At 50.0% G+C, this 16,833-nt stretch overlaps 1 protein-coding gene across 2 annotated transcripts in view; it reads right to left on the bottom strand.

The window, feature by feature from the left end:
* Positions 1-16,833, bottom strand: part of LOC122369013 (serine/arginine repetitive matrix protein 1-like) — a 33,253-nt gene that overhangs the window by 12,851 nt on the left and 3,569 nt on the right. Inside the window, exons 9-14 of one of the 2 annotated variants that reach the window (XM_043343370.1) lie at positions 16,250-16,573; positions 15,847-15,917; positions 14,279-14,408; positions 13,085-13,238; positions 12,557-12,800; positions 9,303-9,488 (exon numbers count right to left, since the gene is read on the bottom strand). In XM_043343370.1, the coding sequence (XP_043199305.1) occupies positions 9,303-9,488; positions 12,557-12,800; positions 13,085-13,238; positions 14,279-14,408; positions 15,847-15,917; positions 16,250-16,573 (1,109 nt within the window). Of the gene's footprint in view, positions 1-9,302; positions 9,489-12,556; positions 12,801-13,084; positions 13,242-14,278; positions 14,409-15,846; positions 15,918-16,249; positions 16,574-16,833 lie in introns of both variants that reach the window. The other variant, XM_043343369.1, reaches the window with a different exon arrangement.

A 16,833-nucleotide genomic window follows, 5' to 3' on the forward strand; every position in this document is an offset into this window, starting at 1 on the left:
CAAGCGATGTCACCGCAAGCCGTCAGCGCTACTCGGCATCTCCGAAAAGAGGGCCCAGTGATTGGAAGTTCTAGGAACACATGCCGAAAGTCTTCGTATGGCTTGGTTCAACAATCAACGTTGTTTTGAGCATTGCTAATAAAATGTGGGAAACATTGACCCAATACTTAAAAAAGTCCAACCAATCGAAATCGGCGGGCTTTTAATGGTTAGGATACTTGACAGCCTTAGGAGGGCACAAAAGTCTCATTCGTTTTGTCTGAAAGATGAAGAATTTAGGGTAAGATAAGCACAGAATAAAAAATGAATGCTCATTGCTCAATAAACAATGACACAACACACACATTTTGACACGACAAAGGATGCCCGAAAACACATTTTGTGGTTGAACTTGGTGTCTTCATCTTATTGAATCATTGGAATATCTTTTCATTTTTTAATGAAAAGACTCGATAAAAAAGAACAAATTATTAACCCTGGCCCTGGCAGGGGGGGGGGGGGGGGCGGGGGTGAATGCTGATATTTTATTGCGATGGGCGCCGAACCATTAGTCGGATCGTGCTGAAATTTCCAATAGCCTATGGGGCATCCCTTACGGAACTTTGGGTAAAAAATATTTTCGGGTCAGGTCAGGTCACCGAGCTATGACGTCATAATAGGTAGAAGCTCCGACCATTTTTGACAAAATCGTACATTCCGCGTAACTGGACGTGATCTCATCGACAAAACGAAACTATTCCGTGTGATTTATGTCAGATTTTGACAGGACATCAATATTTACATTATATATTGACCTTTCTAAGGTCAACCAAGGTCAGTGGCCTCGCATGTTCACACGATGATCTTTGTGATATGAGCTGTGTTTAGTGGGATTCCTTGAGGTCCTGAATCCGGATCTGTGGTTATTTTTCATCTAAACGCCTTCAAAACTGTTCCTTGACCTTTACAAGGTCAATCCAGGTCAATTAGGTCCGTCCTCGCCGTCGGCGAGTGTGAGTGTAACCTCCCGTGTTCCCGGTGATAACGTCACGCCCGTAATGACTGAAATGCGGTCAACTATACATCATTTTGTTGCTAATTCGTTGAGAAACACGGTCGTGAGAGATTCATGTCGCTATCTTTCATAGATTCGCCAATTTTGGCTGAGTAACTTGAAAAATTATAGCTTTCCCCCGAAATTTGACCTTTAACCTGCCATTACTGGGTCAAATATTGACCTTAGGGTCAAAAAATTTACCGCCAATCGCGAGTACTCGTTGAAAGCAATCGACTGGTCTTTGTTGCGAAGCGCTACGACGATAAGTTTCGAAACACAGGGGGGGGGGGGGGTTGTATCGAACCCCCAATCCACCCTGCCAGGCCGCGTTATGAAAAATGTCCTGCCAGGCCGAGGGTCAAAATAATAAATCATCCATAAATCTAGAAGTTTATGGCACATCCGGCTACTCGTCAGAGCCGAGCTGAAGAACTAGACACTGAAGTGCCATTTCTGTCTCCAGAAGCGACCTCCCTTTAATTGGTCTTTAATCGCCATTCGCCATATAGTCATCGTGCAGAGTCTACACATTACACAACAGTCGGCAGTGTTCGGCACGTGGGCCGGATCCGGTCCGCGACCATCTGACGTTTTGCCGGCTGACGCAGTCTGGAGTATGACTAAGTATACTTTATGACGCATGGCAAGACATTTTAGCTGTATCAACCAAGCAACATGTTTCTCACGCAGTCATATTTAATAAAAACGCATGTAATATCCGAAGGTAGAGACTTTTCAATAGGAAAAATCACTACTTTTTAAATTGTGATTTCCTATTCAAAATCCCAACCTGAGCTACCTCTGAAGGGGGATATTTGCGCATATACGGTAAATTTTTACCATTGTTGACATGATTCTTCCGGCCCGCCGACCGAGTTCTGCGGGATTCGTTCAGCCAGCATCTTAAAAAGGTTGCCGACCATTGTTCCACTGGCGGATCCAGGGGGGGGGGGGGGGGGCCACCGGGGCCATGGCCCCCCCCAAAAGCCTGAAAGGGGGGGCCAACATATCTTTTGGCCCCCCCCAAAACGCTTGAAGAAAAATTAATGTGAGATGGTTGCGTAGTAGATACCTACTAGAATCAGCAGCGTGATTCAATAGCGTAGAGAAAGTCAGGGGTGCGGGAACTACTTTCAGACTGGGGGGGGGGGGCACACCATAATAGAGATAAACCTAGGGTCCCCCCAAATCTAGTTTCTCACCGGTTTTAGGCCACTTATTTTTCATCTCTTGGCTTTTTCAACAAAAAAGAAAACATTTGCAAAAAGGGCGGTATTCCGTCTGGAAGTTGTGGTGGCACCGCCCCCCGCTGGTGGATTCAGGGAGGGGGCCACCGGGGCCATGGCCCCCCAAAAGCCTGAAAGCCTTTGGCCTCCCAAAACGCTTGAAGAAAAATTAATGTGAGAAGGTTGCGTAGTAGATACCTAAAAGTTAGAATCACCGGCGTGATTCAATAGCGTAGAGAAACTCAGGGGTGCGGGAACTACTTTCAGACTGGGGGGGCACACCATAACAGAGATCAACCTAGGGTCCCCCCGAATCTAGTTTTCTCACCGGTTTTGGGCCACTTATTTTTCATCCCTTGGCTTTTTTCAACAAAAAAAGAAAACATTTGCAAAAAATGGGGTATTCCGTCTGAAAGTTGTGGGGGCACCGCCCCCACGGCCCCATAGTTTGGGGGGGTGGGCAAGCTGTCCCCACTGCCCCGGTTCCCGCGCCTATGGAGAAACTACCGGGTTTACTAGCTTCCTTCATAAAGTGTCGTCATGTCTTGTCGTCACCCGAGAAGGTCTTATTGCATACATATCGATTGAACTGTCAAGTTATCAAACTTGCTCTGGGAGCCTGACCTGACATGACCCGGCAATTTTTCATTCACGGAATATGCGCAATAATTTTTTTTAGGAACACTCACTGAGTTGGCGTTGAAAAGCTTGTTTTGTTTGGTAATTGTACAAGAAGCATATCAGGGACCTTTTTGTCCCTTCCCGTGAAACGGTAAAAGACTTATTTCGGTCAGAGCTCAGGCCAATCTCTAAGGGGTCAGTCGGGTCACTTATTTCTTAAAAGGGTCCTTACGGCATCCAAGGACCAATTCCGGCTTTTGAGTGCACCACATCAGCATTTGATGCTGCGACAGATGGTGAAATATGAATATATGTTACAGGCCGTATGAAAATTGTCCGTTTGCAAACGGCCTGGCCCAGTCAGGGCATATGAAACAGCCTGAAAACACCGGCCGTTTGCAAACCATGACCTGAAATATCAGACCGTTTGAAAACGGCCTAGTTAGTTTCGGCCTAGCGGATCCAGGGTGGCCACGGGGTCATGCCCCCAAGCCTGAAAGGGGGCAACATGTATTTTGGCCCCCAAAAACACTTAAGAAATATGAATGTGAGAAAGTAGCGTAGTAGGTAGAAACTACCGTATCATTAAAAATATGTGAGCTTGAGTGTTGGTCTCGTCTTCACCCAAGAAGTTCTTATTGCATACTCTACCTCTCGATCGACGCGTGAAGTTATCGTGTAAGTTATCATGAATCCGATCGCGACGAAACTTTAGCACCCTCATGTTGACAAAGTCTGAAAATTTCATGACCCTGACCCAAGTGACCTTTGACCTGTGGCCTATTTCTCGAGACTATCCGTGCGTTCGGAGAGCATGGAATATTCACCGTCCCCTGGAATATTCCCCGTGCCGCGTTCGGAGGCGTATCTCTCTGAACGACCAATCTCCGGGAATGTTCCGCGCGCATGGAGTATTCCACGGATTCCACGTGGAATGTGCCTCTCCGAACGCACCATATGTTTGGCCATGTTTGAGGCCATGTTTGGCCGGAATCGCGATTCCGCGTATGTCGGCTCACATTATCCGCTTGTTTACAGTCTTTTCGTGGTTTAAAACGCTCAAACATGTGAAATGATGTTGGTCCCAACCATTGTGGTAGGTGTCAATGTCACCTTAGGGTCAAGTCAGGTCATTGACCTTTGATGACCTCGGTGCACTTTTCCGAGTTTAACATGTTTCTAGGATAGTTTCGTTTAGCTGATTTTGAATTTAGCATTTAGCAACCATTTGAACATTTACGAAGTAGTTCCCGAAGTAGGTCAACCAATGACCAAGGACCTTAAAATCGGGTATCATCGGCTTCCTCTCGTCACTCACAGGCAACACACTCGTTTTTTCCGCGAGCTCTAGCTTGATCAGGGGCCGAACGGCAGAGAGGTTCAACCGACACCTCCCAGCCCGCGAAGGCTGCGCCAAGCACCGACCCGGAGCGGTGGTCGACAAAAGCAATTTGAAGTGTTTTCAAAGTAATATTAAGGCACGGGTTGAGTGGGCTACCATTTCTCTCTCTATTTTTTTTTTAGTTTAAAAAAATATCGTTTCAGGGCTGTGACGAAAAATAAGTGGCCTAAATCCGATGAGAAAACAGGATTTGGGGGTACCCTAGGTTTGGCTCCTTGCACGAGTTGGCCCCCCCCAAAACGCAAGTCTGGATCCGCCAGTGCATTGTTCTAATGTCAAAACCAGACAGGTCAGTGTCTGTTGAGCACTGTTTTTATATCAGAGTAAAGTGATCTTGTTTTTATACGTAAAACACCTGATAATAAGAGCAGGGGCTATAAGAATAAGAATAAGAATCGGCTCTACTCTGGAGCCGATTCATAAACAGTCGGCTTATTTGAATGTGGATGTCAAAATGGACACGGTGAACATGTGTGATGTGTATTACTATTCATCCCTAATATTTTATTCCGCCAACGCCAAGAGATTGGGAACATGTCGAGTTTCTTACATGAAACATGGTGCTGCGCATTTAGAAACTGCGGTGCTCCTATGAAGCGTTCAAATTTATGACTTTCGGTAACCACTTCCAAGAATTGATCATCGCTACAGTATTTCACGTCTGACACGCACATTATCGAGAAAGGTCCATTCCGATTAGTAAAAGGCAAAATATATTATACAATCACCAGGGAGCCGTCATCCATAAATGGTGACCGGCCAGTAATAGCACTAGGAAGCTGGACTACAACACAGATGACCACTGAACAGCCTATCATTATCGGTAAAAGAGGGACGACACAAAACATAGTGGTCAACTATGGACAACTCTCGTTCCACTCTTGGTAGCACCTGCTGCGACAGCAAAAGGTCCATACTCCATAGACCTAAAGGCAAGGGTACTTTAAATGGGTCTATCGTAAAGAAAGCCAAAGGGTACTTTTACTTACGACCATCGTGACTTTCAGGTTTCAGGGGGGTCTTTCCCGTATTCCCAAAGCGCATGCTCCAAAGAAAATTACCGTCAATAACTGGGAAAGGGAGTCTCGTTCATTACGGGTCACAGTAACATACATACATAAAACACACAAACAAGGCCACAGTTAGACAGACAAGAGAGTTGAGAGCTGGAGACCATAGCTAGAGAGACACACACAAGATAGAAACAACGCATTGCAATAACTTCACAAGTGCAAACGCACAACTAATGAGGATCGTATTGCATATAGGTAAGGATTCAGGTGGGTCAATACCATAAAAGTGGCATGGAATGAAGCATCATGATTCATGAATGTATTCGATTTGGCATTACGGTTTTCGATGACGCTTTCATTTACGTACTCACAAAAATAGTGTTAAAAATGACGTTTACAGTAAATGCACTGCTCAGTCGGCACGGGAACATCAATATCATCAGTATAAGAGACCTAAGGCTCTTTTGGTATCTGTTGCCATTGCATCCACAGGAGTTAACGACACATTTCCGCGCCGACACATACAACCATTTACCACAGTAGCAATGCATCAGCCAATACCACAGAATGAATGGGGCAATCTATTTCAATTGCCGAAAATAGCGCAGATATATAGGAGAATAAATGAGGAACAAAGACACAAAGAGGTCGGTTTCGGCGTGCGCTCTGCCCGGGATATCGACATTTTCCGGCAACTATACCAATCCAGATGCAAATAATTCACTTGATCACCGGTCCGTATGGATGAGCAGCCTCAAATACATTAGCCTCTGGCCGATCGATTGGTGCAGTTGGACCACAGCGTTCATATGTTCATCGAGAACTGGTACACAGTTGGTGCAGTGTTTAACAGAACCGGTTAAATGAAATCAGTCGACTGACGGAGTCCAAAAACCTGCGCTCGGGTCAAATTACCTGCGGTCATCAACCAAACTAATTTGAAGACGCTCCGGGCACCTTTTGGTATCCGTCAAACTCTCTGTGACGACCGACGTTATCTCCAAGGAGACTACCAGCATCCGGGCAGCTCAGGATAACAAGCACATCGGGGACACATAATATGCGACCCTGATCGGGAGATAACGAGAACACATCGTGTAGCACTCGCCTTCTGATTGTTTTTTCCTCGAAATGCCTTAGTAACCTAACAAGAAGCATACTTGGTGAGACCGGGCTGTGGTATTCCCTGTCCCAGCCACCACACGGCAACTGGCTAAGGGAGGCAAGTATCGTTACACCAATGTCTTCTGATATTTTTTTCTTATTTATAAGATGTGATATCGGTTCTGGTATCAAGATACCTGCTGTCTCAAGCAAATGTCCATCTCCGTTAGAAAACCAGCTGCCCACCGGGCCATAGCCAGTCTGGCTCGCACCCCTATCCGCCGCCCGGGACACACCCAGACAGTTTGGCTCAGACCCCAGTCCGCCGTCCAGGACAGTCTGACTCGGACCCCAGTCCGTCGCACAGTCAGATGGCCTGATCCGCACCCTTGTCAGCCACGCACGCCACAGTCAGATAGTCTGACTCGCACCCCTGTCCGCCACCCAGGAGGTGCTCGCTCTGTGTGTGCCACGCGCCACTAATCTCACCAGGGATTAGTCGCCTGGACGGAGCGAGAAGGGAGAGGAGAGAGGAGAGAGCGAGGGGAGAGAGAGAGAGAGAGAGAGAGAGAGAGAGGGGGGGGGGTGGGGAAGGGGTAAAGAAAAGGGTAGGGGAGGAGGGAGAGGGAGAGGGAAATTAGTCTGCATGGAAACTAATGCCATCGGATATCAGTTTTGTGTTAAATTCAGCGTCATAGCTTCTATTTTTCTTAGCTTTTAGATGTAAGAACGTTGTTTACTTTATTTCATTCATTTACTTTGCAAAAAAGTCTCACGATTCAGAGCTTTTTTCCTACAGAAAAACACAATTTAAACTAATAGCGTTTTTTGCTACTGAAAAATGAAAACAAACCTTCGATTATTTTTGGCGATGTTTGCAAGGGCTCCTGCTTAATTTGTTATCCAAATTAAAGTGAGGTTTGAAGATAAGTGGAACGGACTGGTAATTGATTCCGCAACCAATTATCAATTATGGAACACTATCCGTGCAGAAATTATAACCGACATCAAAAGGATGGTAACTCAAACCTGATAAAGCAAACATGGGGTTCTCTAGGTGGTGATTTAAGCCGAGGGCGCTCGGAAAATGCTGAACGATCAACGAGGAACATCAAAAGCCGGGCCCAAAGTGGCATTCGGGACACCTTTGGTCAGATAAATCACATCAAACAGTCGTATGTATGGCGTCGGCGGCGGGGCTGCGTCCGAGCGGTTGCGCTGACGGTCATCCCACCGCCGTGCGATCGGCCACTAACGGTCGGCCATCGACGACACCCGCGGCGGCGGGCCGTGTTTTCCAGCGACCGGACCCGGCACAACGCCGGCAAATCCGCCCCGCAGTCGCGGTCTGCCGACACGCTGAAGACACAATTGAATTTCCCGTGGAGGCGCCGGGCGGCGGCTGGCTGCTGGGCGGCCGTGGAGTCGATGGGTGCCGAATGGCCTGCTCTGATCGGCAGGCCGGCTCCGCACCGCTCGGAAACAATGGCAGCCGTACGGCCGGCCGGCAGCCGCTGAGCCGGCGCCGCGCCCCCCTGATCCGCCAAGGAGGTGGTCCTTAATCGAATGGGATCGCGCCCGCCGCCCCAAACACGATCAAAGCCCAGCGGCGATCAAAGCGGCTCAGAATGACGGCACATTGAGAGTCGAGAGGCACATCGACCAGTGCCCGTCTTCGCCCGGCCGGCCAGCCAACAGCGACGCAAACGGCTTCAGATGGCAGATGGGCCGCGCGGCACCTGACCTGCTGCAGACCAAAGGTAGCTGACCTACTGCTGACCAAAATATCTGACCTACTGCAGAGCAAAGATGGATCACATGGAATCACGGGTCTGCGGAGCGGGAACTTCATTAAAAAATCCTCCGTTTAAAATGCTCCTTCCTGAGTTGGTCATGGCTAATACATGTTGCATACAAAACATCTCATCTTGTTTTGATTTCTGCTAAACGGTACCAATCAGGTCCGGTCGGATGGAGACATATGCTTGCTGAAACTAGAATCGCTCCCCGCCCTGTCTGCCCGACTGATGCCGGAGCAGCACTGCTACCGAGCTGCCCTGTTCAATGGAAGCCGTTCTCTGTCTCGCCTATTTTAATAGACAGCGGCCTGACCCAGTCAGACGGGGCTGTCTCCAGGTCGATCACTAGGTCACGGTCGGGAAGGACACACGCAGACAGCCCGCCATCGGTTCACGAAATGTCGGCGGGGTCTGACGTCTGTCCGCCTCCACCCTCAGCTCCACGAAACACGAAACGAGCCCAGACAGGGAGGACGAAGATATCCACGGATAATAACATTGATCGAAACATATGATCCCAGAGGTAGCACCGGTGGGCGGGACACACGATTAGGGAGGTAGCATTGGCGGGCGGGACACACTGACACTACCCAGGAGGTAACATTGATACCGCTACAGTATTCACACGGTGTTTACTAGGGACCTGAGCTTAAAATGCAGCTGGCGGTGGGACGCGCTAACTTCGGTCAATAGGTCTAGAGGTAAACCCAGTCCAATACTGGACCGATGGGCAGTGTGGGCCTGTCTCACCGACGTCGGAATCGTGACAGGAATATTCAATGCTGTCACCAAGGAATGGCATGCATACGGTCTCCCGACACATATCACATATTTCACGTAGCAGATGCTGGGGCGGGCGAAGAGAAGTCGAGCCACTGATCCAACACACCAAACTCTTTCAATGCTTTCCCATGTATAAAAAGATATTATTAAAATCATGATCAGTTTGGTTTTGAGGATCCTCAAGCTGTATCCTCCCTCGGCAACCCACCACCCTCCACCGGCATCTCTCCCTCACAACCCTCAGGTAGTCTGGGGTTGTGAACCTATACCCCCATCCCTCCCGTGCAGCGGCGTCCTGTTCCGGTCCCCATCACTAACCTTCGCACTGTTTCCGGAGTGTCTCCGTCAGCTGAGGGCCAGCCCAGTCGGCACACACCCCCAGCTCGCGCAGAACATTGACGGCAGAGAACCTCTCGAGCGCTGAGCCGGGGGGAGGCGAGGCGGGCCGGCGGGGTCCCGGCTGCACCAGACTACTCCAGTCAATATCCAGAGCGTCCACCAGACCTGAATGGGGGGGGGGTGGTAGAGTGAGAGGGGCACCGACGGAAGAGCAGGAAGACAGAGAGAGGGATAACTCAGATTTACAACGAGTAACCCTGACAGTCCCGGGGCAGCAACACTGACTAGTAGCTCCCGTGAGAACTATGATGGCGGTGATCTGATGATGATTGAATTGTCCAGCCGGCTGAACTGCAAACCCATCTGTTTTACGACGGGTCTCATGAGGATGTCGGGCCGCGCATCGTGTACACTGTACAATAACGCTTCAGACATGCCGTGCGCGTGTAAATCACTCGCCCTGGAGGGCCACGAGTCGGTTATAAATCACAGCGCTCGGAAGGAGCGGCACGCTGCCGGCCGCACGGCGACCTCCGTCGGAGCGAGCCATGAATCACTGCAGAGGAGTATGGACGGCCGCCCGGCGCAGAGTAGCTGCCGGGCGGGATCTCCCGGAGACTCGTGGCACAGAGACGGTTCCAGCTTCCAAGTACAGTCATAGACACACAGTCCCATATATACAGCACAGACAAATTCACATATACGCCGCACAGACAGTCCAAGACACAGTCACAGACACACAGTCACATACAGGGTGTCTCAAAAGTTCGCTTACACATTTCCCATGTCAATAAAGCATATAAGAACCGGCCAAAAATCTAAGGTTTTGGTGTCCGTGTGTACACTAGACAAATATGCATGCTTTGACAACTGATTCGGAAGGTTGGAAACCAAACCCTTTGCTGTATCTCCAAAAATATTTGCCCATACCGATATTCGTCACTCCGTCAGCTGCCGGATGCTGATAAAAGGTTACCAGCTTTCAAGCTCTTGTAGGGGAATCCCCTGCAGTTTCTGCGTCGGATTTAGGTTTGACGAGCTCCCCGGCAACATCCGCTTCTCCCTGAAAGCCGACAGCTTGCATCGACACCATCCGTGAGTATTTTGTAGGTCTTCTCTGGCGCTAACTCCTTCATGAATGACTGGCGCCGACTTCCCAAGCACCATTTTTCTTTTCAAAACAACCCCATTCCTGAACAAATGGGAAGTGCCAGGGGCAAATTTTTCGCAGCATATCGTAGCAGAATGTGTCGGCCATCTGTTTCTTAGACACATTTTGCAAATTTTGCAAATCCCGAACGCTCGTCATTCCCAATGCCAAGACCTTCGCTGGGTTCCGGAGTGTTTTCCTCAGGAGAGGTTCTGCTTTGTAAACGGCCAAAACCTGTCCATCGTGCGGTTTTGTCCGGATTTTGTGTGTAAAAGAAAGCTATTTGCTCCAGATCTGCCTCTTGAAACTTCGTTAGATAAAACTTTACATTAATTGACACTTTTGGAGGGTCACTTGTCCTCGGCATTGACGATTTTCGCATTATTTTCCCTCAAAATTTAGCGTATAGATATTATAAACAATTTAAAATGATATTTTGTCTTTATTTTATGATGACCTGCAATTTTTGAAGCTGGGTAACCTCTGTCTGTGAGCTTCTAGTCAGTTTTCAATAGTTAGGACTGCATTTTCAGCTGCTTTCCGGAGCACGAGTCCGCTGCGGTACAAGGGTCGTTCAAAGCGCTGTTAGTCTCGCATGGTTTTGTCCTTCAAAAATTTTAGCCACCGTTTTTATTAGATGACCAACATGTTGTACTCATCCTCGCCGACACTTTGCCATGTGTCATTTCCGACCTAACCATTCCCATTACCCGTGAAGCAGAGAGTTTCTCAGCCGACCCGAGTATGCGACCTCCATTTTCATGCCTGATCCATGATCAGAGGTGAACCCTTTTTGTGAGCTCATGAAGGGTCGAATGCGCTTGAAAACAATGAAGCTGCTTGAGGAAGGTTGTTACCAATGCCCATGCAAAATTTCGACTGTTAATTTCTTGTTGATTCAGAATTATTGACAAAAAAGCATGGCTGGTACCTGTAAGCGAACTTTTGAGACACCCTGTATATGCCGCACAGACACAGTCCCAGACACAGTCTCATCAGTGGCAGGCAACCACCTGCATCCGCAGACGAAGAACCGGAGACTCGATGTAACGGACCGGGGACTCACTAGTCACTGACAGACTCGCCCTGATAGACCAGGGACTCAATGACGGACTGGAGAGTCACTGACTCGTCACTGAGTCAGTGACTCAGTGACGTCAGTGACTGAGTGACGTCAGTGAGTCACTCACTGACTGACACAGTGACTGGCGTCAGTGAGTCAATGAAAGACGTCAGTGACTGACTCGTCTCGTCACTGAGGTTGTATCCGCAGACGGCGAATGGGAAACTCACTTTGACGGAACACGGACTCAGTGACGAGCTGGGGACTCAGTGACGAGCTGGGGACTCAGTGACGAGCTGGGGACTCAGTGACGAGATGGGGACTCAGTAACGAGCTGGGGACTCAGTGACGAGCTGGGGACTCAGTGACGAGCTGGGGACTCAGTGACGAGCTGGGGACTCACTGGCGAGCTGGGAACTCAGTAACGAGCTGAGGACTCACTGGCGAGCTGGGAACTCAGTAACGAGCTGAGGACTCAGTGACGAGCTGGGGACTCACTGGCGAGCTGGGAACTCAGTAACGAGCTGAGGACTCAGTGACGAGCTGGGGACTCAGTGACGAGCTGGGGACTCACTGGCGAGCTGGGAACTCAGTAACGAGCTGAGGACTCAGTGACGAGCTGGGGACTCACTGGCGAGCTGGGAACTCAGTAACGAGCTGAGGACTCAGTGACGAGCTGGGGACTCACTGACGGGCAGGATATTTTGATTGGACCTACTCTGACGCACCAAGGGCTCACTGATGGACCAGGGACTAACTCATAGATCGGGAAAATCAATGACGGTCCGAGGACTCACTCGTATGACGGACTCACTGACGGACCGGGGAGTCCGGGGGCTCACTGACGAGCTGGGGACTCATTCTGACGGACCGGAAACTCATTGGACTCACTGGCAGGCTAAATGACGAACCGGGGACTCACTGACGGACCGAGGGGTAACGCTGACAGACTCGTGAGTCCGGGACTCACTCTGACGAACCGGGGACTCACTCTGTCAGCCTGACGGACTGGGGACTCACTCTGCGGTTTGGTGTCGGTCGGCTCGGGCTCAGAGTCCGCGTCCTGGCGTTGCTCCGGCCGGGCCGCCGCGGCAGTCGGGGTGGTGGGTGTCGCCCCCTCAGCTGCAGGCGGCGCCGGAGGTCCCTCCCGACTGTCACGCCGCTCGACAGAGGGCGTCCGGCCGGTACCCAGGGCTGAGCAGCGCGAGGACGGTCGCTCGGCGTCCTGACCAGAATCCTCCTCGAATGTGATCTGACCCTCCTCCTGAGGATGGCGGCGGACGGGGCGACGGTCATTTACCGGGCTATGATGGTATTTCCGCAAGGCAAAAGCACATAACCAACATATATCAAAATGTTGGTTATGTGCCTTTTGCCTTTGTGTGGCAGCGCAATGAAGTCCCACCCTCATCACAACATCCCAATAAACTATCGTTTTAGATTACCGTCCAAGCAACAAGTTATTTACTCATAGTCAGCTGTTCTTAACAATTTCTTCACCAGTCATCACTTAACATTTCACCACGCAGCTGTCCGTGTATTCCTCACCTCGTAGTCTCTGTTTAATATCTCGTCGGCGTCATCGTCAGAGATATCGGAGAGGGACTCGGTCTGAAGATCGGTGGGCGGCGCGACCTCTACTGCGGAAGGTGGAGCCGCGGAGGTGCCGCCGCCCTCACCGACACCATCCGGGCCGCCGTGACTGCTGACACTGAAACAGGAGGTATAGCTTGAGGAGAGCATAACAAAACACATTTTCAGGGACTTCCTACTCATAATCTGAGAGTTAAAAGTAATAAGATTGACATTAGCTTAGCTTGGTGTACCTGAGGAAAGCCAAAAAAAAAACATACGGGAGCTGTTAAAGGGACAGTATCACCATTTTGATGAAATTTGACATTGCATAGGCCCCACCTTTCTGGTCCGGGAACTGAAGACCGATCCTCGAAGCTCCACACCGTTTTCCCGCTATCGCCGCTCAAAGTACGAAAGGTGTACCACACTTTGAATCGTGCTTCACTATCTTCACTGTTTAAATGTTTGCGCCGTTTTGAATTGACCGCCAGTAATAAAACTTTTACCCTGGTCATTTCATCAAATTTTATAAGGCCAAAACGTTTTTCGCACTTATTCATCACCGTTAAATTCATTAAATAGTCGTAGGCAATTTCCGCTGTTTCCTTCGGATTCTAGCGGCTCAACAAAGGAATTCCTCCAGCTTGAATCACAATCTCCCTCCAATGTATGACGTTTATCACGTGATTGTCACGTGATATTTTCTCCCATTGTCAATTGTCACGTCCAATTGTCACTCCCTCCAATTGTCACGTTACATTTTTATAGGCAATACCTAAGGCTACCTCTCCCTAAGGACAACTCAATCAGAAGAACGACCGCGTAAGCGTAGCGTCAATAATGTATTATCTGCGCCAGTTCTGTAGTAATTTTGCATGCTTCCAAACTGGCGGCCATGCTTGTATAGTGGTGGTTCGCTCATGAAAATGAATCATGAAAATGAAATGTGGTTGCAATATTTTTCACCGAGTTCGGTCCTCAAACTATGTTTTTCTGATTCAGAAAAATAAGAAATGCTAGTAAAAAAAAATCAGCTCCATACATGGATATTTTTTTCGATGATACTGTCCCTTTAAAGTAAGTGTTATTGACAGATTTACGCTCACCAGTCACCACCGGACCACCACCGACATCTCTCCCCACCCTAGAGCGGTGAGTGTCGCTGACCTCTGTTCGCCGCCGGCTCCGTCCGCCTTCTGCACCCAGGCGTCCTTCCCGGCGTCGTAGCTCCAAAGCTCGCCCGGCATGGGCGGCTCCGGCTCCCGGGAACGACGACTCGGCTCCGACGGACCTGACTCTGTAGGGGGGGGGGGGAAGGGGTGAGACGGGCTATCTATGGGGGAGGGGGGCGGGCGGGTTCTGCTCCCGAGAACGACGACCCGCCTCCGACGGACCAGACTGTGTAACACACTGATGCACGGATGGGTGCATTGTTAAGTTCATTGCGCTATCCAAGGGTTGTAAATTCCTTAACCCTATTCCTGGCGGGGGGGGGGGCTTCAGGAGCCCCCCCTGAGGTTTTTTGGTTATATCTCCCAAACGCGTTGAGCTAGGAAGCTCAAATTTTCTGACTTTTCCTAAAAGGCTTCTACGCAACATGTCTGAAAATTTTGAGTTGATCTGACCTCAGGTCAGGTCACCAGAGGCGGTTTGGTGACGCTACCTCAGAAAAGTTTGCAATCACGCCAGAGCTAGAGTTTTTGACCGATCAATTTCTTCTCTTCAGGGTTTAGTTAGGGTACCAGTATGTGCAATTTGTATATCTCGGAATTTTGATATCGGTGACCTAAGGTCAGGTCAATTTCGCGACCTCCCCATTATAAGTCAATGGGGGAAAAATCAACTCCCTGTTTTTACCACTAAAACCGGTCGGAATGGCCCCATATACCATACATGACTTCATATACGATCAACCTTCACTACCTTGAGGTCTGTTTTGCTGTTGGGCAGCTGTGAGGTCATGTGACGTCATCAAAGGTCACCAAAGGTTTTTGGCCAATAACTCCGTACAGGAACAAGATACAGACGCGTGGATGGTCTCATTGTGTTCAGCTCGTCAAGACGCATCGAATGATATACATGATGACCTCGAGGTCACGTGACCTGAGGTCAACCTTTGACCTTGACCTTTCGAGGTCAACATATATATCATTCGATGCGGATTGACGAGAGGATCACGATGATGCCCTTAGTTTGTTCCTATCTTGACTAATTCGAAAGTTATTCGAGAAAAACTCTCTCCATATCTAGTGCCGCCATTTTGACTTTTTCGACCCCTGTGACGTCATCTTTGACCTGACCTGAAAATGACCTTTGTAAAAATTGTAGATCTTGGCCGTGCGTATCCGATGCCGTTTACCGCTTGTCGCTATCTTGCTTCGTTCTCGAGATCTCAGGGGGGGGGGGCCGAATCGGCCCCCCCCCCCCGCCAGTTTCTTGTCCCGGCGGAGCCCGCCAGGAATAGGGTTAAGGATTCGCGAGAAGAGCAGAAGTAGAAAGACGCTATCGGTGTTGCGATAGTGCACATTACGAAGAAAAAAACACTAAATGAGCGGCGTGAAATGGCACAGCCGTTGCAATCTAAGAGGATATCAAAAGCATATCAGAAATGTGTGCGGGTGATTTTCAATTATCGCAAAAGGCCTGAGGGTCTGCCAGCATCAGACGATAATCAAACGAAGAACCTGGTCGCAACCAGAGCTACCCACAACCCAGGCAAAGTCACGAATCCTTACCTGATCGGGCGGCGGCTGGGGACGGTGCCCTCTCCTCCTCCTCCTCAGCCCCGCTGCCTCCCTCCTCAGATCTGAGGACACGACAGAGGACGGTCAGATACGTGAGCGGACCGGTGTGCTAACTGTACGCACACTGTACAATGGAAATAGAGCTCAAGTGAAGCAGTGACGATTAAGAGAAAGCGCAACATAATTGCAATGATGAAAAGATAGCATCAAGCGAATCGGCTAACAGAAATAATCGGCAATACATATATGTGTAGCTATAAAAGAGCCAGAAAAGTAATACAAAGCATGTTTATGGGGAAACGTGTCAATATTTTGAAGTCAAATGAAACATACGTTTAGATTCATAGCCATTGATCCCTCGTAGGGTTTGAGCCCAGGACCGTGCTCCACTCACCGGACCTCGTCGCGCACAATCATGTCTCCGGGGTCGGGCGGCGGCTCCAGCTCCGGCTCCTGCTCAAAGTAGCCCGGACCGCCGACATTGTGGTAGCCGCCGCGTCGGAACGGCGCCGGCGCCCGGCCGCGGCGCGCCGGACCGCCCCAGTCGACAGCCTGGCGGCGGAACGCCGGCCCGCGCACCGGCGACCAGTCGCGCGCGCCGCGCGGCGGACCTCGTACAGGCACCGGCACCGGAGGCGGCGGCGGCGGGGGCGGCGGCGGCGGAGCCTCCTCGTACGGCAGCCAGTCGTCGGCGCGCGGCGGCAGAAGCCGGTCCAGACTGCGGCGGGGATGAGCGGGTCAGAAGGGACAATACAGCGCTGCCGTGCTGCTTCAGGGGGAATGCGAACAGCTGGAGGTACACTTGACATCATAAGAACACTGAGAATCTAGCAGTTACCCGTCAATCCCATCGTTTGCCGCTGGGTTGACCGTTACCCATTCATTCCTCCGTTCCTTGCCGTATGCCACTGTCCTAAGTCCGCCCCACTCTTCCGCCGAGTCCCTTTTTCCTCACCGTTTCCCAGCCCTATCCCACCC

The sequence above is a fragment of the Amphibalanus amphitrite genome, unplaced genomic scaffold (genome assembly GCF_019059575.1).
Source record: "Amphibalanus amphitrite isolate SeventyFive unplaced genomic scaffold, NRLGWU_Aamphi_draft 000998F_arrow, whole genome shotgun sequence".
Taxonomy (NCBI): domain Eukaryota; kingdom Metazoa; phylum Arthropoda; class Thecostraca; order Balanomorpha; family Balanidae; genus Amphibalanus; species Amphibalanus amphitrite.